At 36.0% G+C, this 24,289-nt stretch overlaps 2 protein-coding genes across 2 annotated transcripts in view; both read right to left on the bottom strand.

The window, feature by feature from the left end:
• Window positions 1–7,831, bottom strand: part of LOC122348907 (uncharacterized threonine-rich GPI-anchored glycoprotein PJ4664.02-like) — a 37,864-nt gene extending 30,033 nt beyond the window's left edge. The window contains exons 1-24 of the mRNA XM_043244797.1: window positions 7,775–7,831; window positions 7,205–7,676; window positions 6,010–7,002; window positions 4,851–4,972; window positions 4,698–4,759; window positions 4,376–4,534; window positions 4,179–4,273; window positions 3,890–4,011; window positions 3,737–3,798; window positions 3,415–3,573; window positions 3,158–3,312; window positions 2,926–3,005; window positions 2,773–2,834; window positions 2,449–2,607; window positions 2,253–2,347; window positions 1,964–2,043; window positions 1,811–1,872; window positions 1,489–1,647; window positions 1,292–1,386; window positions 1,001–1,080; window positions 848–909; window positions 526–684; window positions 329–423; window positions 37–116 (exon numbers count right to left, since the gene is read on the bottom strand). Coding sequence (XP_043100732.1) covers window positions 37–116; window positions 329–423; window positions 526–684; window positions 848–909; window positions 1,001–1,080; window positions 1,292–1,386; window positions 1,489–1,647; window positions 1,811–1,872; window positions 1,964–2,043; window positions 2,253–2,347; window positions 2,449–2,607; window positions 2,773–2,834; window positions 2,926–3,005; window positions 3,158–3,312; window positions 3,415–3,573; window positions 3,737–3,798; window positions 3,890–4,011; window positions 4,179–4,273; window positions 4,376–4,534; window positions 4,698–4,759; window positions 4,851–4,972; window positions 6,010–7,002; window positions 7,205–7,676; window positions 7,775–7,831 — 3,726 coding nt within the window. The remainder of the gene's footprint in view (window positions 1–36; window positions 117–328; window positions 424–525; window positions 685–847; window positions 910–1,000; window positions 1,081–1,291; window positions 1,387–1,488; window positions 1,648–1,810; window positions 1,873–1,963; window positions 2,044–2,252; window positions 2,348–2,448; window positions 2,608–2,772; window positions 2,835–2,925; window positions 3,006–3,157; window positions 3,313–3,414; window positions 3,574–3,736; window positions 3,799–3,889; window positions 4,012–4,178; window positions 4,274–4,375; window positions 4,535–4,697; window positions 4,760–4,850; window positions 4,973–6,009; window positions 7,003–7,204; window positions 7,677–7,774) is intronic.
• A 9,046-nt stretch (window positions 7,832–16,877) lies between these two features.
• LOC122348917 lies at window positions 16,878–20,676 on the bottom strand. The gene is made up of 14 exons (XM_043244807.1): window positions 20,454–20,676; window positions 20,226–20,347; window positions 20,006–20,067; window positions 19,228–19,397; window positions 18,812–18,933; window positions 18,659–18,717; window positions 18,467–18,570; window positions 18,289–18,352; window positions 18,033–18,211; window positions 17,798–17,919; window positions 17,648–17,709; window positions 17,461–17,528; window positions 17,136–17,308; window positions 16,878–16,973 (listed from the first exon to the last, which is right to left on the bottom strand). Exons 1-14 carry the CDS (start codon window positions 20,674–20,676, stop codon window positions 16,878–16,880), a joined length of 1,626 nt encoding a protein of 541 aa, XP_043100742.1.
• Window positions 20,677–24,289: the final 3,613 nt, after the last annotated feature.

A 24,289-nucleotide genomic window follows, 5' to 3' on the forward strand; every position in this document is an offset into this window, starting at 1 on the left:
CTAAACTATTTTAGATTGTACATTTCTAACATTTACCGAATTATCGATGATTTTCTGCACTTCCTGGCAGGTATTGTTTCTGAGCACCTGGTCCACTGGCATGCTGATGTTACCCACTTTAATTTCAAATACCACAGCATATGAGGTTTCTGAGATTTCTGTGTGGAGACAAAAATATGACATTTTATTTGGTTAAAAACTTGCCATTTATATCAGTTGTTCTCATTTCCCTGTGAAAATGTTTTAAACCTTCTTTCATGACACTTACTCTCATAGGTGACATTCACCACTTTCACTGATTCATTCAGCTTTGACTCTCTGGAATTACGAAGAGTGTTGATAGCCCTGAAGACCAGATCTTCACTGGGAACTGGAGATGATGAGTTGAACACCAGCCTGGCTATGACGACTGCTGAACCAGATCTGTAAGCAAAACACAGTTTGTTCAATGTGCATCAGATTTTAAGAGTAAAAAATTCTTTTTGCAGTTTTAATTCTTCTCCGAAATTGAAAACCAACACTTACATGAGGTTTGGTGAAGTCACAAAGAAACTGGTTGTTGTTCCTGGAAGCACCGTTGTCGTGGTTGACACAAGTAACTCATTTAGGAAGCTGACTGGTTGCAGGGCATCTCCACCATTGAAGTTATAACCCATCATGCCATCAATCTGGTTTGTAGCGCTCCTACAGGACACATAGGAGATATCTGTTAGGGACTTTAACCCCCATCTAAAGATGTTTAGTTCAGTTGTTTATTTTTTAAGGTATATGGTATTTCCCACGGCTTTATTGAACTAAAATGAGAAGACAGATTAAATGAAGATTGTCACATGAGTTTTCATCTTACGTGAAGTTGGAAAATTTGGATTGGAAAGCTGGGCTGCCAGGTTCATTCAGAAGAGTGTTCAGCTGCAGGAGAAAACCAAATCTTTGATCAGTCTCTGTTGAAATGCTGCCATTGGACCTAAACTATTTCAGATTGTACATTTCTAACATTTACCGAATTATCGATGATTTTCTGCACTTCCTGGCAGGTATTGTTTCTGAGCACCTGGTCCACTGGCATGCTGATGTTACCCACTTTAATTTCAAATACCACAGCATATGAGGTTTCTGAGATTTCTGTGTGGAGACAAAAATATGACATTTTATTTGGTTAAAAACTTGCCATTTATATCAGTTGTTCTCATTTCCTGTGAAAATGTTTTAAACCTTCTTTCATGACACTTACTCTCATAGGTGACATTCACCACTTTCACTGATTCATTCAGCTTTGACTCTCTGGAATTACGGAGAGTGTTGATAGCCCTGAGGACCAGATCTTCACTGGGAACTGGAGATGATGAGTTGAACACCAGCCTGGCTATGACGACTGCTGAACCAGATCTGTAAGCAAAACACAGTTTGTTCAATGTGCATCAGATTTTAAGAGTAAAAAATTCTTTTTGCAGTTTTAATTCTTCTCCGAAATTGAAAACCAACACTTACATGAGGTTTGGTGAAGTCACAAAGAAACTGGTTATTGTTCCTGGAAGCACCGTTGTCGTGGTTGACACAAGTAACTCATTTAGGAAGCTGACTGGTTGCAGGGCATCTCCACCATTGAAGTTATAACCCATCATGCCATCAATCTGGTTTGTAGCGCTCCTACAGGACACATAGGAGATATCTGTTAGGGACTTTAACCCCCATCTAAAGATGTTTAGTTCAGTTATTTATTTTTTAAGGTATATGGTATTTCCCACGGCTTTATTGAACTAAAATGAGAAGACAGATTCAATGAAGATTGTCACATGAGTTTTCATCTTACGTGAAGTTGGAAAATTTGGATTGGAAAGCTGGGCTGCCAGGTTCATTCAGAAGAGTGTTCAGCTGCAGGAGAAAACCAAATCTTTGATCAGTCTCTGTTGAAATGCTGCCATTGGACCTAAACTATTTCAAATTGTACATTTCTAACATTTACCGAATTATCGATGATTTTCTGCACTTCCTGGCAGGTATTGTTTCTGAGCACCTGGTCCACTGGCATGCTGATGTTACCCACTTTAATTTCAAATACCACAGCATATGAGGTTTCTGAGATTTCTGTGTGAAGACAAAAATATGACATTTTATTTGGTTAAAAACTTGCCATTTATATCAGTTGTTCTCATTTCCCTGTGGAAATGTTTTAAACCTTTCATGACACTTACTCTCATAGGTGACATTCACCACTTTCACTGATTCATTCAGCTTTGACTCTCTGGAATTACGGAGAGTGTTGATAGCCCTGAGGACCAGATCTTCACTGGGAACTGGAGATGATGAGTTGAACACCAGCCTGGCTATGACGACTGCTGAACCAGATCTGTAAGCAAAACACAGTTTGTTCAATGTGCATCAGATTTTAAGAGTAAAAAATTTTTATGCAGTTTTAATTCTTCTCCGAAATTGAAAACCAACACTTACATGAGGTTTGGTGAAGTCACAAAGAAACTGGTTGTTGTTTCTGGAAGCACCGTTGTCGTGGTTGACACAAGTAACTCATTTAGGAAGCTGACTGGTTGCAGGGCATCTCCACCATTGAAGTTATAACCCATCTTGCCATCAATCTGGTTTGTAGCGCTCCTACAGGACACATAGGAGATATCTGTTAGGGACTTTAATCCCCCTATCTAAAGATGTTTAGTTCAGTTGTTTATTTTTTAAGGTATATGGTATTTCCCACGGCTTTATTGAACTAAAATGAGAAGACAGATTAAAGGAAGATTGTCACATGAGTTTTCATCTTACGTGAAGTTGGAAAATTTGGATTGGAAAGCTGGGCTGCCAGGTTCATTCAGAAGAGTGTTCAGCTGCAGGAGAAAACCAAATCTTTGATCAGTCTCTGTTGAAATGCTGCCATTGGACCTAAACTATTTCAAATTGTACTTTTCTAACATTTACCGAATTATCGATGATTTTCTGCACTTCCTGGCAGGTATTGTTTCTGAGCACCTGGTCCACTGGCATGCTGATGTTACCCACTTTAATTTCAAATACCACAGCATATGAGGTTTCTGAGATTTCTGTGTGGAGACAAAAATATGACATTTTATTTGGTTAAAAACTTGCCATTTATATCAGTTGTTCTCATTTCCCTGTGAAAATGTTTTAAACCTTCTTTCATGACACTTACTCTCATAGGTAACATTCACCACTTTCACTGATTCATTCAGCTTTGACTCTCTGGAATTACGGAGAGTGTTGATAGCCCTGAGGACCAGATCTTCACTGGGAACTGGAGATGATGAGTTGAACACCAGCCTGGCTATGACGACTGCTGAACCAGATCTGTAAGCAAAACACAGTTTGTTCAATGTGCATCAGATTTTAAGAGTAAAAAATTCTTTTTGCAGTTTTAATTCTTCTCCGCAATTGAAAACCAATACTTACATGAGGTTTGGTGAGGTCACAAAGAAACTGGTTGTTGTTCCTGGAAGCACCGTTGTCGTGGTTGACACAAGTAACTCATTTAGGAAGCTGACTGGTTGCAGCGCATCTCCACCATTGAAGTTATAACCCATCATGCCATCAATCTGGTTTGCAGCGCTCCTACAGGACACATAGGAGATATCTGTTAGGGACTTTAACCCCCATCTAAAGATGTTTAGTTCAGTTATTTATTTTTTAAGGTATATGGTATTTCCCACGGCTTTATTGAACTAAAATGAGAAGACAGATTCAATGAAGATTGTCACATGAGTTTTCATCTTACGTGAAGTTGGAAAACTTGGATTGGAAAGCTGGGCTGCCAGGTTCATTCAGAAGAGTGTTCAGCTGCAGGAGAAAACCAAATCGATGGTCAGTCTCTGTTGAAATGCTGCCATTGGACCTAAACTATTTTAGATTGTACATTTTTAACATTTACCGAATTATCAATGATTTTCTGCACTTCCTGGCAGGTATTGTTTCTGAGCACCTGGTCCACTGGCATGCTGATGTTAACCACTTTAATTTGAAATACCACAGCATATGAGGTTTCTGAGATTTCTGTGTGAAGACAAAAATATGACATTTTATTTGGTTAAAAACTTGCCATTTATATCAGTTGTTCTCATTTCCCTGTGGAAATGTTTTAAACCTTTCATGACACTTACTCTCATAGGTGACATTCACCACTTTCACTGATTCATTCAGCTTTGACTCTCTGGAATTACGGAGAGTGTTGATAGCCCTGAGGACCAGATCTTCACTGGGAACTGGAGATGATGAGTTGAACACCAGCCTGGCTATGACGACTGCTGAACCAGATCTGTAAGCAAAACACAGTTTGTTCAATGTGCATCAGATTTTAGGGGTAAAAAATTCTTTTTGCAGTTTTAATTCTTCTCCGCAATTGAAAACCAACACTTACATGAGGTTTGGTGAAGTCACAAAGAAACTGGTTGTTGTTCCTGGAAGCACCGTTGTCGTGGTTGACACAAGTAACTCATTTAGGAAGCTGACTGGTTGCAGGGCATCTCCACCATTGAAGTTATAACCCATCATGCCATCAATCTGGTTCGTAGCGCTCCTACAGGACACATAGGAGATATCTGTTAGGGACTTTAACCCCCATCTAAAGATGTTTAGTTCAGTTGTTTATTTTTTAAGGTATATGGTATTTCCCACGGCTTTATTGAACTAAAATGAGAAGACAGATTAAATGAAGATTGTCACATGAGTTTTCATCTTACGTGAAGTTGGAAAATTTGGATTGGAAAGCTGGGCTGCCAGGTTCATTCAGAAGAGTGTTCAGCTGCAGGAGAAAACCAAATCTTTGGTCAGTCTCTATTGAAATGCTGCCATTGGACCTAAATTATTCTAGATTGTACATTTTTAACATTTACCATAGTATTGATGATTTCCTGCACTTCCTGGTAGGTATTGTTTCTGAGCAGCTGGTCCACTGGCATGCTGATGTTAACCACGTTAATTGTAAACACCACAGCATATGATGTTTCTGAGATTTCTGATTGGAGACAACACAGAAAATATATTTTTGTTTGTTACAAGTCTACATTTAATATTTCCTCATGTGAAAATCAGGATACTTACTCTCATAGGTGATATTCACTACTTTCACTGCTTTATTAAATTGTGACTCTCTGGATTTCAGGAGAATGTTTATTGCACTGAAGACCTGAGATTCACTGGGTAGTTGAGACGAGTAGTTGAACAGTAGCTTGCTTGCCACCACTGCTGTTGTTTGGGTTGATGCAGTTGTAGTAGCTGAGGTTATTGGAATACTTCTTGTAGGTCCAAATGTAGTCAGTGGAGTGACTCTTGTAGTTGGGGAAGCACTTGTTGCTGACATTGACAATGGCATAGTCGTTTCTTGAGTTACAATTATAAAGGTTGGTGCACTGGTTTCAGTGGTTGCTAAAGACACAGTTTTTGTGCTTTGAGGTCCAAATGCAGTAGGAGCTGGATTTAGCAAAGATGTAGTTGTTAGAAGTGGTTTTGTAAATTCTGATAATGTTGGCATGGTTGTGGGTGTGACATATGTTGTTGCTGCAGCAGTTCTGCTTGTTGTGAAAATTGGTATTGTGGTCATTGATATGGTTGTTGTGCTTGTTGATACAAGTGAAGAGGTTGAAGATACTGAAGGAAGTGTTGTGGTAAGAACAGCATTTTCTGTTGCTAGGGGTACAACTGTATGTTCTGAGAAAACCCGCAAAGATGTGGGTGTCACAGCTGTGGTTGTATAACCTTTAGTGATTGAAAATGGTGTTGGAGCAACACTTGTTGTTAGAGGTGCACTTGTATTTGCTAGGGAGGAAGATGTGGTGTTCACATCTGTTACTGTAAATGTATCATTTGTTGAAGTTACTGCTGTTGTTGTTGGTGATGCAGCATTTGTTGGAGGCTCTGGAAATACAGCCATCGTTGTAGGATTCACAGCTGTGGTTGTAGAAGCTACATTTTTTGAAGACTGTACTGTTGTTGCTAGAGTAGCATTTTCTGTTGCTGTAGGTGCAGTTGTAGATAGTGGGAATCCAGAAATACTTGTGGGGTTCGCTGCTGTGATGGTTGAAGCTTTAGTTGTTGAAGATTGTGATGTAGAAGTTGCAATCGGTGAGAATATGATTGTGGTTGTGGGAGTCACACCTATAGTTTTATAAGCTTCACTTTTAATTGTTGACAATGGTGTCTCTGTTGGAGCAGTATTTTCTGCTGCTGTAGGTACTGAGAATGCATGCATTTCTGTGGTGGTTGTTTCTGGAGTAGCTTTTGTTGTTGTAGTTTTTGGAGGTGAAGGAGTGGTTTTGAGGGTCACAGGTGTGGTAGTAGTACTTTCAGTTGTTGAAGACAGTGGAGTTGTTGGGGCAGCATTTTCTGTTGTTGTGGGTACTGAGTATACAGGCGTGGTTGTGGGGTGTACTGATGTGGTGCTTGAAGCTTCAGTTGTTGAAGATGTTGCTGTTGCAGCTGGTGAAGCACTTGTTGTTACAGGTGCTGTGTTAGATTCTGAAGATATAAGAGTGGTTGCAGGGCTCACAGCTGTGGTAGTAGATACTTCATGTGGCAAAGATGGTAGAGTTGTTGTTGGAACAACATTTTCTGTTGCTTGAGGTATAGAGAATACAGGAATGTTTGTGGGGTTCACTGCTGTGGTGGTTGAAGCCTCATTTGTTGTTGACAATGGTGTAGTTTGAGCAGCTTTTGTTGTTGTAGTTTCTGAAAATGTAAAAGTTGTTGTGGGGCTCACAGCTGTGGTTGCATAACCTTCAGTAGTCGAAAATGATGTTGGAACAAGATTTGTTGTTGTAGATTCAGTTACTGATGATATAGTGATTGTAGGGTTCACGGCTGTGATAGTAGAAGTTTCAGTTGTTGGAGACATTGTTGGAGCAGCATTTGTTGCGGGTAAAGGTACAGTTATAGTTGGTGATGATAGGTGTGTGGTTGTGGTGGTCACAGCTGTGGTTGTGTAAGTTTCAGTTGTTATTTTTGAAGATGGTGTCTCTGTTAGAGTGCCATTTTCTGTTGTTATAGGTACTGAGAATACAGGCATAGTTGTGAGGTTCAGTTCCGGGGTGGTTAAAAATTCATTTGTTGTTGAAAATGGTGTTGTTTGAGCAGCATTTGCTGTTGCTTTAGTTTCTAAAAATAAAAGAGTGGTTGTGGAGGTCACCGCTGTAGTTGTATAACCTTCAGTGACTGAGGATGGTGTTGGAGCAACAGTTGTTGTTTTAGGTACGGTTGTAGATATGAGTGTGGTTGTGGGGATCACTTCTATGGTTGTGGAAGCTTCTGTTTCTGTTGATGGTGCTGTTGTTGAAGCAACATTTGTTGCTGTTGAAGGTGTAGTTGTACTTGATGAGGATATGAGTGTGGATGTAGGGATCACCTCTATGGTGGTGGAAGCTTCTGTTTTTGTTGACGGTGCTGTTGTTGTAGTGACATTTGTTGCTGTTGAAGGTGTAGTTGTACTTGATGAGGATATGAGTGTGGTTGTAGGGATCACCTCTATGGTTGTGGAAGCTTCTGCTTTTGTTGACGGTGCTGTTGTTGTAGTGACATTTGTTGCTGTTGAAGGTGTAGTTGTACTTGATGAGGATATGAGTGTGGTTGTGGGGATCACCTCTATGGTTGTGGAAGCTTCTGTTTCTGTTTTTGATAGTGCTGTTGTTGTTGAAGCAGTATTTGTTGTTATTGAAGGTGCATTCATGCTTGTTGAAGACATGAGTGTGGTTTTAGGGATCACCTCTATAGTTGTAGAAGCTTTGGTTTCTGTTGTCATTGAAAATGGCATTGCTGTTTGACCTACAGCTGTTGTTGAGGGTATGTTTTCTGTAGAAGCCTCGTTTGTTCTTAAAGGTGCCATTGACGTTGAATCAGTAGTTGTAGGAGATGGGGTTGTGAAAGTCACAGATGTACATGAATTTTGTTTGGGGATAATAGATGCTTTAGTTTTTATTATACAAACGTCATTGGCTGTTGAAACTGGTGCTGTTGGTGTTATGGAGGATGTTCCTCCACAAACAATGCACCGTACATATACTATCAAAAAAAAGGAAAGAAATATATGTAATTATTATCCTTTGACCATTTAAAATTAAATTTCAAATTCCACAAACATTTTGAATAGATTTAATTACATTTTTCACATTTTTTTTTAACAATTTCTTGACACATAACATTCAGAATATACATACATATGGTGAGAAATACGATCCATCTGGCATCATATTTTGAAATGAAACACCACCTAAAACAGAAGATAAGTAACTAATATTATTTAAAAAAAAATACAGAACACTCATGTAATCATGCTACTGAAAACAAATTCTAAATCATTGTGTTTACTAAAAAAAGGACTGTAATAGTATTATGTTTTGTATATATTATACAGTTGGACTCTGTATTCAAGGTATAGACATTTCTATTAACTGACATTTCCTGAGAATCTAACCCATGAATTTGGTGTTGCTAATGCCGTGTTTTGCTGTTTGAGCTACAGTAAGGCACATATAGATAAATAGATTTCAAGCAAACACTGAAAAATGTATGGATTACAAACAATGACATGTAAAATATGCAGTGCTGCGGGTTGTCCAGGACCGTAAGGTATCCTGTTAATCATTTCTGATTCTAAAAGTCTGTTCATGAGCACCCCCTGATGACTGAATATGTAGCCTCAATTGTTATGTCTATAAAGTGTACTGGTGGCATTGTATCTGGATATGCAGGGTATGCAAGTGCATATGAGCCTAGGCAGACTGGGGACCCACCAAGCCAAGTGGGAACATTCAATTGAAACGAGGGAACAAACAGAGCAACCCTGGCCCTGGCCCAAGACACCATCAACCTGGCCTTGGCCCAAGTTCCATTAGAACCTAGGCCTTTTCTCTCTCTCTCTTTGACTTGCTATGTCAATGCAGTGTACTACCTAACAATCTATCCAACTTTAGGTCACCAGTGCATAAATGTGATGTCACCAGTAATTATTACTAATTACTGATTTAATTATCATCTGTTGAAGCTCAGAATGCTTCTAATGTGTATTTCTATGAACTTAGGGCAGGGTTTGACATGACATCATTCCAATTGTAATAATTTGGTTCTTTCAATTTGTGAGATGGAATGGAATTATTAATTTGGAATCAATATGGAATCAATTTATCAATTAAAAAAATCAATCAATCTACCTGTCTGTCTGTCTATCCATATATCTATCTATTTGTTGGTCTATCAGTCAGTCAGTCTATAATTCTGTCATTCTTTGTGCTTGTTAGGTTTACAAAAAATATATTTTAAGATTTTACTATTTTTTATCAAACAAGGCTTTTTCAAACCAAAACCAACAATCTTGCATTTCTAGGAAGATTTCAGTTTAATTAATTATATTTCCTTACTTGCTACCTCAGTTAAAATTCTAATATAATTTAAAAAGCAATCTCAATTCAATTCCTAAAAGTGTTCTACCCTGTATAATGTAAAGTTGATACAAGCTGGTAACAAATCAAAAGAGCAAACACAGAGGCTATTATAACACTTTTACATAAATGTTGTTGTATTGATTATTATGTAGAATTGAGTGTTATACAGCATTATAAGCTATATGATTGAAATAATCATTCACCTACCTCCTTCTGCTGTTTAAAGTCATAACCATGTACACCAAATAGTATTGCAATTCTCTGTGTGATTTGCCTTCTTAGCTCAAAAGTAACTGACTGAAAAGAGTAAATTTGGGCAATGCTATATCAAAGGTATGTTGACGTGTAGGGTGTGGTAAAAAAAAGCGACCGAACCCTGTAGTACGCAATAGAGAAGCATGATGGTATTATTTCATATCCACAATGAAGGGTGTAATTACAATGCTGATTACTGCTAACATGAATGTCAAGAATTCATTTCTGTCAGGATAATAAAAGGTGTTTTGGTGACAACAGATGTGCCTATTTTGATGTAAAATAAAGTAATGCATAAAGAAATAAAAAGTAAACTAAAACAAGCCTTATAAAAAATGAAATAGATAATGAAATTGATAGGAATGAACGTCCTATCTAATTAAATTAACCCATGATAATTTTACTAAAAAGAAAATGTTGTAAAAGTTTATAAATGGTTATTTTAACAGGAATAGCCTATATTGCCTATAGCCTATAACATAATACAATGTAAAACTAAATACAATACACTAATTATTAATGTTTAATTTTATTAGTAAATTCATTAAAACATTATGTGTGTATATATTTTTTTTTCTTCTTTTTTTCCCTTAAATATTATGTTTGTTAGAGTATGTTTAACGAGCATACATTTCAGTTGATCTACATACTAATTTTACCTCAGTGTGTTACTTGCTGTTTCTTTCTAATTGTTTGTGACATTTACTAGCAACTTCTGAGTGCAAGTTGTTTCTACAGCAAATGTTTTGTCACTGTATGCCATCACAGGACCTGGGTTCCCACCCAACCTCTCTGCCAACCTACTCAGCATCTTGAAATATCAGAATTTGAAGTAGAGAGGAAGTGACATTTGGTCACATGATAATCCTCAAATGTGCAATGAAATCATTATTTAGACTATGCTACTATGCTGTTTCATAATTAGGCTAATAAATTCAAATGTATTGATTTAATAACTGTGCAAATAACTTGTATGCTGATAATGAAACAGTTGCACAGAAAAATGCTTAGCCACAAATTAATCTCAGTATTATTTCTTAAAATAATGGATTCGGGGTGTGAGCCTCGATGTCACAAAATCTCTTTGATGCATGTTCAAGAATAATGTCTATCACATAAAAATGTGATTGCTCTCATGTTTTATTGTTATACTGTATAGGGTGTGTCTTGGAATGTTCACCAATGCACAAACTAACAACAATATAAAGCAACTTACGCAGACAAACCTTTTGAGGTTATTCAGAATGAACAATCACTACAGTCTTAATTTAGGCAACGCAGCTTTTCCAACAGTACAACAGCATATCTCAACAACAAGACAGTCAAAAGCCCTTTTCAAGTTTAGTTGTTTAAAGTAAGATTGATTTACTATTAATTACTTATCTGTAACTTTAACCAGGTTCAAAATTACCATAACACAATGGGTTAACCAGTTGTACAGTGTCTTGTAACATCTCTACCATATAAAATGTCTATAAAACGTAAAATATACCCAATAATTGATATGAAATGTTAAAGCCAGTGTCAAATATAGAATGGCAGATTCACAGTTGTGTTTTGATGCATGGTTATGTTTAATTAATTCAACGTGGCTCAGACAAATAGGTAATAATATAAAACACATATATGCAATATAACTTAAGTAAGAACATGGGGAACTCCATAAGGAAATGTGTAGACTTGATTATATTTTTACAGGATAGTGCAGAATGAAATTGAACAGTGATTCTTGTATAACATTTCAATACAACAATCATTTTGTACAAAACATAAGCTACAAGTGTAAACCATGTAGTGTCAATTCATGGACTTTTTACTTGCGTGCAAGGTGTTAATTTACCGTTTGTGCATATGCAGACTAATCATTCAATTAACATGTGTTTACTATTTAATATTCACACTATTTCATTTAACTATTATGGAAACAACAACTTAAAAAGAATAATGCGCATCTATAAAATAAGATAATTTGCTTAGCTCTGACATAAGAGGGTGTGGACTGCACTGGTTAGAAATATCTCACCTGGGATGGGCCTGGTGTGAAGAAATAGCTGCTGGTTAAGTTTCCATCATGCAGCTGTAATTTTTGTTTTTTTTTGTAAATAAATTTTATAGTTCTTTTTAATGAATGTTATAAGAAATGCTAAGAAATCTAAAAAAAAAGCTGAGTAAAATATGGACAGAACCAGCAACTGTGTTGTTTTGACACAGCAGTTTGGGTTAAATGTTTTACCCATCCTTCTGCATAGTAACCCAATCACTGGGTCAGAACAAACCAATAGCTGTTTCTACCCCTACTTTACCCAGCACTGGGTTGTATTTAACCCAGCATTTTGTTAGAGGCAAGAAAATAATAGAAATAAAAACAAATAATAAACATAAATAAAAGTACAATAAAGTGATTGACTTAAAAACAAAATGGCACTGTTGCACCTATTGAATGGGCATTTATTGAGTGATGTTTTTTTATTTATTTTTGTAGTTACTTTCCTAAATTGTAAAAAAATTTGAAAAAAATAAAAAATGAAACAAGTCTGACAAGTTTTTGTGGTTTTGACATTGACTTCTATGAATGCTACATAAATACTGGAGAGTTGGTGAAGAACAAGCTATGAATCAACAGTGAATCGCCATTGATCAACACTAGTTACAAGTTGACAATGTGACTTGGCTACAAGCTGACAATAAGACTCTATTTTTAAAAAAAACTGAGTAAACAGCGTCCACTTTGAAAAGATTATATAAAAAATTGATGGCAAGTCCAGAGCAATTGCCATCCAGCAGCACTGTATAGGACCTAGAGTGTTTTGGTCAACGTTAATTCAAGTCCTAAGTCTAATAAGACTTCTCCCACTGTTTTAACCTCATGTTAACCCTCACAGGGTGTCTACTAAATTAATAGACAAATCAATTAATCTATAATCATGAAACATAAATTAACATAGAATACAAATAACAGAAAAGACTGTATACACTGCAGAGTTTGAACTTCTCCCCCTTTACCTGACTGGAAATTAGTTAAGCCACACAAAACAGCAAATATTCACAACTATATGTTGTGACTAACCTATTAATAAGTGGATTTGTCTATGGGATTCTGTATTTGGCACATGTACACAATGTTGCGTTCTTTACTTGCATAAAAAGTGATTGATTCGTGCACTAAACATTTTATTGTATAGTACATCTACAGACATTTTAAAATAGTGATTTTATATAGCTGCAGTATATAAACAACATTAGGCCTATACTCAAACATGGCAACAGAAAGTTTACTTTTAGCAGAAACCTCCACTGAAAATGACTTTCAAATGATACACGACAAACTGCATTTTTGCAGCTGCTTACATTTATGCTCTCCTGGAGAGCTTTATGTAGTACCACCCACTTAAACTTTTCTGGCTTTGGCCCTGAAACAAACAACTAAATGTTTGTAAAATAGAGTTTAAGATTGAGATTTCATTAAACAAGTAGTAGCCTATATCAAGAGGCTAGGTTTTCATGGGGCTGGTTTTCATGGTTGTTTTTTTTTTCTTTTGTAAAACTTTTCAAAAGATAAAACAAAGTAATTTGAGAAGGTATATAATGAAAAAAAAACATCTACCTTTGATGAGTAGATAACATCAACATTCTTGAGCTGTTTCATAATTCCAAGTATGCAAAGAACGGACTTGAGTTCTCGTGTAGAACAGTGTTATGTAATAGATGGTTCCTGTGAAAAAGCAAGACAAACAAATGGAACCAAAATGAGTGCACATTCTTTAAATCACAACTTGTTTTATGGCTTATTTAAAAGTTTATAATGAAGTTTTAGTCATATGCATGCATGATAATCAGTTTTTCTAGAATGATTACTGGGATTTTTACAATGCTTGCAACAGTGCCAGCAATGAGCAATAATCTATGCTATTCTAGGCTAATACCTTTTTTTTGTTTGTTTGTTTGTTTTTTTGCGAGACCTTACAATCAGTGGCAGAAGTAAACCTCTATAAATCTACCTGCAGCTTAATAAAACGTAGACTACATAAGCAAGCCTGGTGTGTGTATTCTGTGTCATTCACAATTTCTTGTAAAGCCGGTTTTTCCTGCATGTGGCTACATTCTAATGGATAATTTTTTTTTTATTAGTCATAATAACAAATGATTATACAGTGCATAAAAAAGCATAGTCACTGTTCTCATGGCCTTCTTCTTGGACACAAATCAGCAGCTACTAAATACACTGGCAAAATCAAAGAGAAAATAATCACTTTATCCGATGTTTATCCAAGTGAATGACAGCCTTACTTATTGTAGTTCCACGGTTTAGCTAGTTCTCTCTCACCGGACTTAATAGGAAAACAGGAAAGCAGGCATTTGGACCAAAGCACTGCGAGGCATAGGACGGGAGACTCTAAATGTTTCTAAACTGTCTAATGTTGTTTTACTACTTACACAATTATCTAAAGTATATAAACTGTTATTTATAATCTATAGCCTGGTCTGGAGATTAGTGCCCTCTATCCAAGCAGGGGCGCTCCAGCTAGTGTAGCAATTATTTATTTCTCATGTGTCCAAGAAAAACAAAAACAATACATAAATACTTTAGACCTAAACAAAATACAGAACACAGACAACAGAGTACATTTTATCCACTTTAGTTTATTAAGAACTAATGAAGTAAAAAAGACATGAATACATTCAAGAAGCCCTGTGAAGAAACTTTCAAGCACTGTTCATCCCTCTATGGAAAATTTGCAATTAAAATACGATTTAATGATTTCCCTTTTAACCAGTAAAAATTAAATTTACTATACATTTGCTGTGCATTTTTAGTAACTAAGTAGTAAAGGAGACAACAGCACATATTCACATGCTCTCAAGGCTCCATAGTGAGCCCATTTTAGACTAGAAAATACATATGAATTAAAGTTATACAAATATAATTGTACACTCAAACTAAGAGTCCTGTAAATCTGAGCGTCATGCAGAACTGACAAAATCAAATTTCGGGATGCATATTGTGGCTGTATAATAAATAACTTTTATTCATGTGTTTTAGGTTCATTTTTGTAAGATGGAGTGGCAAATCTGTACCTGTTTCAGAAATGATTGATAAGAGTGATATGAGTGCATTAGAAAATCAGTTTGTGATTTTTTAATAAAACAAACAGGGTGAGGACCAATAAAGGATAGATGTAATGAGTGTGAGAGCAGTGATGAATATGAAGAGTAGGTACTATTTGACAAGTGACAGAACAAGTTATAATTAATAAGCTAGGTAGCCTAATATAAAGCATCTCAAGCTCGTGATTGTCATTATCATCCAATCATTTGTCAGTAATGTTAGGCAGTTTAAAGCTGGATATAGTTACTTAGGCTGCTTCGGAATAAACGATGAAAATAAAACAATATACCCTACCGATTAATGTCCGTCTGGTTACATAATTAACATAAGAAACAGCGCGGTGTTAAAGACTACGCTAGCCTGTCTTGTTTGAGCTAATCTTAGCATCTCTGTGTTGGTCAGTTAGCGCAGCTTGCAGCGCTTATTCATACCGCTCCGTTTGTGTGTCTTCTCCCGCACTTAATTATGAAGATCAGTATTACGTTATTACTTTTATTTTTCTCAATTATCTTTCATGTTAATATGTTACCACTCAAACCAATGGGCCTAGTGAAGTAGTTTAAAGACCTGCGCGCGTATGAGCTTCTGAAAGATATGTTCAAAAACCTAGCAAACCTTTGCAACCATTCAGAACCAGCCAGCATCTATGTGTCACACAATCTTAAAACTTTCAAACTTTGAGCTTTTATAGTTTCAAACTGAATCGTACAGCCTATATCTATCATATGATAATCTCTCTCTCTCTCAAAATTTTAAATTTTTAAAACTTTTATGAGCCTGAATGCATATACAGTACAAATATATTTCACGGCGCTGTCTAGCTTAATTGTTCATTAAAAAAAAATAAAAAATTATTACGCTTATTACGCTTGTTACACTGCTGACCAAATTATTTGGACATTTAATATGGTTTCTTTTAAATCTAAATTATTTATAATACTGATTAACACATTTATTTGTGAAAATTTTAATGTACAGGTATATTTTCCTTACAACCCACTAGCCGCAAGAGAGCGCCAACTGCCTTTGTATAAAACCAAAAAAGGCCTTGGTATGATAGGAAGTACATGAAAGTGGCGCCATCATTAGGTAACATAATTATGACATACATAATCTTAACCGACTTTTTCAAGAAGCATTTCAAAACCTATTGCTTGTTTTGTTTTTATCTAAAATAATAATAATAATAATAATCTACTGAAATTGACAAAAATGAATTCAAATTTGTTAAATTCAGTAGACTATTGTTGTTATTATAAATACAAATAATAATTATTTTATGATATATTAATTGGAGGTATGGGAATTCAAATTTATATCAGTTGATCCAATATCCTTCCCATACATGAATAGCTAAAGTGATATTATGTTATTAATATTAATATTATTATATAGTCTATATTGCTTTGTGCATTCTCAGGTGGTATCGGAATCTTTTTATTACAGTGTCAACTAGTTTTAGGTCAGAAGGAACTCATAGTCAGGAGAATTTTGTCTTTTTGGTGATCCTAAACTGAAAATACTACCATTATTTATTCGACCTCTTGTTGTTTCAAAGGGTGGAAAGTTACTTACAACATTCAAAATAAATATTGTGTAATTTTATTTATATCATAGTATACAAGGTGTCACACAGATTTCTGTTAGATCATCGATAGTCATTTGGTTATATTTACACATTTGGTCTTAAATGTAATAACATTTTTGTGATTCAAAAAGATCATATAGGCAGATTTTTCTTTTTTTGTTTACATGGATCTAAAGTGCATAAAGTGTGAATAAGCGTTAAAGACATTGCCCATTAAAATTAAATGTGCAATATTAAATAAATTAATTTTTTGGAAATAGCAAAAATATAATAACATGTAAATATTGCAAACATTACAGAAATACTAAAAAAAAAATCATTCATTAGACAATTCTGAAAATAAATACATTAATCACAATTTAAGATCCTGTCTGTCCAGCAATACAGGCTCAAGATAAATAGTATATTATTATTATAAAGCTCTAAGACAGCATAATCATTATGGAAAGTTAAATGTAAACTTTAAAGTACCACCATCATAATTTGGATGATTAATATAAGAGGTCATTAGTGTGATAAAAATTTGTGTGTCTCAAGTTCTCTAGAAAAGGCTGTTTCGAGTAGTGTATTGTACATTATATGACCGTCTTCTGGACCACCGTCTTCTTATTGCTGTACAGCAACCACAAAGCAAACACTAAGGACAGAGAGAGAGTCTAATTAGACTGACTGGAATTAACATTTGTGACATTCATAGGTTTTGGGTAAATTATTTTTATTAAATGCATAATATATATGTTATTACTAACTACTTCAATTATAATATGCAAATTTGATCTAAAATATTCATGCAACTTACACACAGGAGAATCCAGCAAGGTATGAGGAAGATGGCAATAGCACAGGGCACAATGATGGCAACAACCCATGCAGCACTAGTGCTGTTATTTGTGATTGTAGTGCTTAGCACTGTGTAGTAAAAGGTGGTTGTTGTTGTTGTTGTTGCTGCAGGCGTAGTTGTGGCAATAGGTTCTGTAGATGACAAGGTGTAAAATAATGTAAGAAAGATGTAAAAATAATGCCAAAAAATTAAATATTTATAAAACGAATAATAGTAAAATATGTGCAACATGTGCAGAACAACATACCATTATTTACCACAATAAGTGCATAGAGAAAGGCACTTGGTTTCTGGATGTCACTTTCTGAGAATACATAGTGTACATTCGCCTGAATAGTAGTGGAGTTACCCCTGTGGAGAAATGAAAGTGCACATTGATGCAAATTAACCCTTCATATTTTTGGCCCATTTAAAGTAGATGTCTTAGAATCAATGGACATTTCTGTGTCTAATAAAACAGTAAATCTTACGTGAAATTGACATCTTTGAACTCAAATGGTGTGGCAGTGGGCTCATTTAGGATCTCATTCAGCTAAACAGATCAGCAACAAAAACAATTAATAAATAATTGTTGTATAAGCTTATTAAAAATATGGGCATACAAATAATATCACACTCACCAATTTATTTATAGAGTCCTGGATTAATTTATATGTGGTATCCCTGAGTTCAAGTTTCTCAGACATGGTAACATTGCTGATTTCAAATCCAAAATCCAGGGCATATGACGTATCAGAAAGTTCTTTAAAAAAATACACAAAGTAATAATAATGATGCATATTAGCTGACACTGTATGCATATATCTTTTCCTGAAATGTGTTTACTGGTGACTGGACAGTGAAGAGAAAACTCACTTGTGTAGGAGACATTCACAAAGCTCACAGGGGTACTCAAGGTTTGTGCCCTTAGTTCTCGTTTAGTTCTGAAACGTACGGCCAGCAGATTTGTAGCCAACTCTAAGACTTTCGCCTCACTTGGTATAGGGCCCCGTGTGATAAATATGAGCTGAATATAGATAATCACCTTCCCAATCCTGAAAAATATGGTAACTAATGTTAAGGGTTGGTTACCTTTTACAAAATACAATTTATTCTTAAATTGTATACTTACACATCTGGTATTTCTACAGGTTTCTGAGTTGGGTTATTCACAGTTGGAGCTGGAGTTGTTGGGACTGCAGTGAAAAAAAATATATTTAAGGATATTTAAAACATGAAATAGTAGCTCATAGTTTTACAGTGTCATATATTGAATTAATTGATCTCTATAATATGAAAAGAACACATACTATTCATAACTTTGAGAAGTTCTTGGAGAAAGCCACTGGGTGATTTGATGTCTTGTTGTCGGAAAATATAATCCACAGTTGCAATTACCTCCCTGGAATTGTTTCTGAGAGAATATAAAACAGATTTTCTAAACTCACTTGAACTCACATTATTGCTCTGATTAAAGTATAAAACAAATAATCATTACATACATGAAACTGGCTTTGTTGAACTCAATAGATGTGTCAGAGTCACTTAGGATCTGGTTCAGCTACGGAATTGATCAATAAACACAGATTAATCATTTTATAATATTATTTTAAGGTTGATGTTTACATTTCTCTCTAAAACAGCCTCAAACCCACCTTTCTTTTTATGGAGTTTTGAATGAACATGTAATTGGCATCCCTAACTTCAAGCTTTTCTGCCATGGATAGACTCTTGATCTCAAATCCAAATTTGAGGGCATATGAATTATCAGCAATTTCTTAATAAGAACACAGAATGTAACATTAATTAGTTGATTATACAAATAAGTGTATCCTCATGCTTATAGTGTGAGAGAGAGATATCAACCAGCCAGCGATAATTAAAAAGGTAGACAAAAGATGTACATTTTATTAACATTTTAAGAATATCGTCATGAACTATTCAAATAGTTGTAAAAAAACTTTATTATCAATTAAACCCTGTTACCAAATTTTTGATATTAGGTTAACTACAAGGTTATATTCCCAACAAGCAAATCTAAAAAGAAATCATCTAAAAGAGAACAACTTACTCTCATAGGTGACATTCACATAGCTCACAGGGTCACTTAGGGTTTGTGCTGTGTCAACTCTGAGACTTGGGATCAGAAGTGATTTGACTAAATTTTGAACTTCACTCTCACTTGGTAGGGGGCCCCATGTAATAAAAATTACCCTGATGTAAAATAACACCCTCTCGATCCTGAAAAAGAACATTTCAACAAAAATTATCTACAGTACAGACAGAAAATGTAATCAATCGCCTTTGAATAAGACTAAGAATAGAATGAATGAATTTTCGTACAAAGTTTCAGATATGTCTGGTGTTGCAAGGGTTGTTGTTATTACGCCTGTAAAACAAAATTGATTACTGGATGAAAAACACATTAACAATAATACAGTGAAAATGGCATGAACAGTCATAATTTACATATTGTTTTATATAATGCATATTTATATAATTTGAATTGACATACTGCTCTGTAAATTAAGCTCCTTTATGAAAATGATGGGTTGATTGTTGTTATTGAAGATATATTCCATACTGCCCTTAATGAGGTTTTCTGTGCATCTAGAAGAAAATGGAAAAAAATATGGCTGTATATGTAAGAAAAAAATATGCGTAATCAATTGAATCTGAAATCGAAGTAAGATTGCATATTAGATGCAGTTGGAGGATATTTTAAAGGAGCATCTGTCAATATAGTCAAAACCTTTAAATCTTTTCAGGTTTGATTATTTTAAAATGCAAAAATGTTACAGTGAATTAACAATATGAATGTACATGATTAAGAAATTAAGTCATCTTACGTGAATGTAGAGGACTTGGCTTCAAGAACCTCATTGCCAGGTTCATTCAGAAGTGTGTTCAACTGCAGAGTGATATCAAGACACATTTATCACACGTATATATATATATATATATATATATATATATATATATATATATATATATATATATATATATACACACACACACACACACACACACACACACACACACACACATAATATATATTTTAATGCTTACCACATTATTAATAACATTCTGCAAGTGCTGATAGGTGCTGTTCTTTAGCTCAGGGTCCTCTGGTATACTAATGTTAATCAGGTTAAATGTAAAGATGATTGCATAGGAGGTCTCTGAGATATCTGTTTGAAGGGAAATATATGAAATATATGTTTTGGCTTCATGTTCACATTGTAGTCAGCACATTCATTTTTCAAAAGCTTTTCAGCTCAGAAAAATAAAACTTACTTTCATAGGTGACATTTAGCACCTGCACTGAATTGTAGAGCAGCGAATCTCTGGATTTCAGAAGAGTGTTGATAACACTGAGGGCCTTAGTTTCACTGGGAACTGGAGATGAGGAGTTGAACAGCAGTTTGCTTGTAACCAGTGCTGAACCAGTTATGTTCATTAGAGGTAAGCTTGTAGTAATTGTCATCTCAGACATTGTGGTTGTTGGAGGTATTTTCATGGATGATGTTGTTATTGACTCCTCCACCAATGTTGAAGGGTTTGTGATGCTTGCCGGGGTCAAGATTGTACTTTTTACACCAATACTTGTATTAGTTTCAGGCAGAGTTGTAGTTTCTAGATGAGTTGAAAATGTTGATGGGGCTACTGCGGTTGTTGTAGATGCTATATCAGCTGTTGAAAAGGGTGCAGTATTTGAGAATGTTGGATGGGTGGGCAAAGTTGTAGCTGTTTCAACAGTAGCTGTAACTGTTAGGATTGTTGTGGTTTCAGCCGTTGTAGTTGTTGAAGGATTGTTTGTTGGTGAGGAAACCAAAGTTGTAGTTGCATCAACAGTTGTTGTGAAGTAAGGCATAGTTGTGGTTGTTGTATTAGTTATTGACTCGGGTGCTGTTATTGAGGATATTGGAGGGGTGGTTGCGGAAGCAACAGTTCTTGTTGCATTGGAAGTTGTTGTTGTTGTGGCATCAGGCATACTTGTAGCTGATGCACCATTTGTTGCTGATGTCTTGTTAGCCAAATTTGTTGCTACATACGTGGTGGTGTCAGACATAATTTTGGTTGCTGCAACAGTTGTTGAGTTTGGTTCTATATTTGAAGATGTTGAAGGGGTGGCTGTAGCAGTCAAAGTCTGTGCTACATTTATGGATTTCGGGGATATGGAAAAAGTTGTTATTGTCTCGTCCGTAGCTGTACTGGAAAGAGCTGTTGTGGTTTCAGCCACAGTAATAGTTGTAAGATTGTTTGTTCCTGGAAGTGTTGTAGTTACAACAGTGTTTGTTAAATGGTTTGTGGTCAATGTAGTTTCAGAAGATTTAGTTGTGTCAATAACAGCTATAGTTGGAAGTGTTGTGTCAGGCATAGCTGTAAATACAGAATGGCTTGTACTGGTTGGTGTTGATGTTATGATTGTGGGAGCCAAATTTAAAGTTGTCTCACCAATAGTTCCAGGTAGAATTGTTGTTGTCTCCCCCACATCAGTATTTGATGGTTGATTTTTTGTTGTGGAAATGACAGTCACAGTTGTCTCACCAATAGTTGTGGATGCTATATCAGTTGTCAACACTGGTCTTATTACAGAGGAAGTGGGATGGGTGGTTGTGGCAGTCAGAGTTGTTGTATTTGCAACAATAGGTGATGTGGCGTTGGGCATTCCAGTGGTTGCTGTATCAGATGAGAACTCTTTAGGGGTGCTAGTGGTAGCCAAAGTTGTTGTTTCATGACTAGTTTTTGTAATTACTGTTGCTTCAGACATAGTTGTCATTCTTGAATCACTTGTTGTTGTGGCTTTATGCATAGTTGTAGTTACTGCAGCAGTTGCCATTGTTGGTGCTAAAGTTGAGGGTGTTGGAATGGTGCTTGTAGTAGCCAAAATTGTTGGTGTTGCAGCAGTAGTTGCTTTTGGAAGTGATATGGTGTTATCAGGCATAGGTGTGGTTTCTGACCCAGTTGTCAATGTTGGTGCTACAACTGAGGATGCTGAAGGGGTGCTAGAGCCACCCAAAACTGTTGTGGCTTCAGAGATATTTATGGTTAATATATCAGTTGTTGCTGCTATATTATATGTTGTGGATGTTGTACGGGTGGTTTTGGCAGCCATAGTCATTGTCCCATCAGTAGAAGTTGTGGTGCCAGGCATACTTGTGGTTCCTGCATCTGTTGTTGCTGATGTTGTTACCACAGTTGAGAACATTGAATGGGTGGGCGTGGAGGCCAAAGCTGCTGTTGCATCAGTAGTTGTTGTAATGTCAAGGATAGTTTTGGTTTCATCAATTGATATGGATGTTGATGGCACAGTTGGCAATGTCCAAGGAGTTGATGCTGTGGCCAAAGTTGTTGCATCAATAGTTGTTGTGTTGGCAGGCATAGATGTGCTTCCTGCATCAGTTGTCGATGTTGATGGTACATTTAAGAATGTTGGAGGGGTGGTTGTGGCAACCAAAGATGTTGAGGTATTAATCATTTTTGTGGTGCCAACCCAGGTTGTGGCTGTTGCATCAGTTGTTGATATTGCTGCTATACCTAAGACTGTTAGAGGAGCTGTAGTACTAGGCAAATTTGTTTCAGTTGTTAAAATTGGTGATGTAGCTGACGATGAGGGAGGGGTGGTTGTGGAAGCTGAAGCTATTGTTGCATCAGCAGTTATTGTAGTGGCAGAAAGAATTGTGGTTTCTTCATCAGTTGTTGATGCTGGTTTAATTATTGATGATGTTGGAGGGCTTGTTGAATAAGCTAAATTAGTTGTTGCATCAGTAGTTGTTTTGATATCAGGCATGGTGGTTGTTGCATCAGTTGTTGATGTTAGAGTGGTGGCTGTGGAATCCAAAGTTGTTATTGCATCAGTATTTTTTGTTGTTAATGTTGCATCAATTTGTGTTGTCATGTCAGAAAGGGGTTTTACTGCTGCATCAATTGTTGATGCTGGACCCATAGTTGAGGATGATTGAGGGGTGGTTGTGTTATTCAAATTGGTTGTTGCAACAGTACTTGTGTCACGCACAGTTGTAGTTGATCCATCAGTTGTTAATGCTGCTACTAAAGCTGAAGATGTTGGATAGGCGGTTGTGGAAGTCAAAGGTATTGTTGCACCAGTAGTGTTTGTTGTGTCAGGTAGAGTTGTGCTTCCTGCATCAGTTGTTGATGCTGGTTCTACAGTTGAGGATGTTGATTGGGTGTTTGTGAAATCAGCAGTTGTTGTTGTATTAGTAGTTGTTATTTTGTCAAGCAGAGTTAATGTTGATGCATCAGTTGTTGATGTTAGATAGGTGGTTATGAAATCATTAGATGTTGTGGTTTCTGTATTAGTTGTTGTTGCTGCTGTTGATAATGATGCAGTACTTAAAGATTGTTGAGGGGTGATTGGGAAAGTCAAAGTTGTTGTTGTTTCAATGCTTCTTGTGGTGTCTGGCATAGCTGTTATTGCTTCATCAGATGTCATTGATGTTGGTGCTATAGTTGAGAATGTTGGCTGGGTGCTTGTGGAAACCGAAACTGTGGTAAAATCAATTGTTGTTTTGGTGTCTAACAGAATTGTGGTTGATTCATCAGTTGTTGAAGTTACAGGGGTGGTTGTGGGAACCAAAGATATTGTTGCACTCGTATTTGTTGTGTTGTCTGAGAGAGTTGTGATTACTGCATCAATTGTTGATTCTGGTTCTAACATTGAGGATGACTGCGGGGCAGTTGTGGTATTCAAATTTGTTGTTGCAACAGTACTTGTTGTTGTATCACGCACAGTTGTGTGTGATGCATCAGTGGTTGATGTTGGTACTGAAGCTGAAGATGTTGGATGGATGGCTGTGGAAGTCAAAGTTATTGTTCCAACAGTAGTTGCTGTTGTGTCAGGCAGACCTGAGATTCCTGCATCACTTGCTGATGCTGGTTCTACAGTTGAGGATGTTGTTTGGGTGTTTGTAAAAAATAAAGTTGTTGTTGCAACAGAAGTTATGTTGTCAGGAAGCATTATGGTTGTTGCATCAGTTGTTGATGTTAGATACGTGGTTATGAAATCATTAGATGGTGTGGTATCAGTCTTAGTTGTTGTTGCTGCTGTTGATGATGGCGCAGTACTTAAAGATTTTTGAGGGGTGATTGTGGAAGTCAAAGTCTTAGTT

The sequence above is a fragment of the Puntigrus tetrazona genome, chromosome 1, assembly GCF_018831695.1.
Source record: "Puntigrus tetrazona isolate hp1 chromosome 1, ASM1883169v1, whole genome shotgun sequence".
NCBI lineage: Eukaryota > Metazoa > Chordata > Actinopteri > Cypriniformes > Cyprinidae > Puntigrus > Puntigrus tetrazona.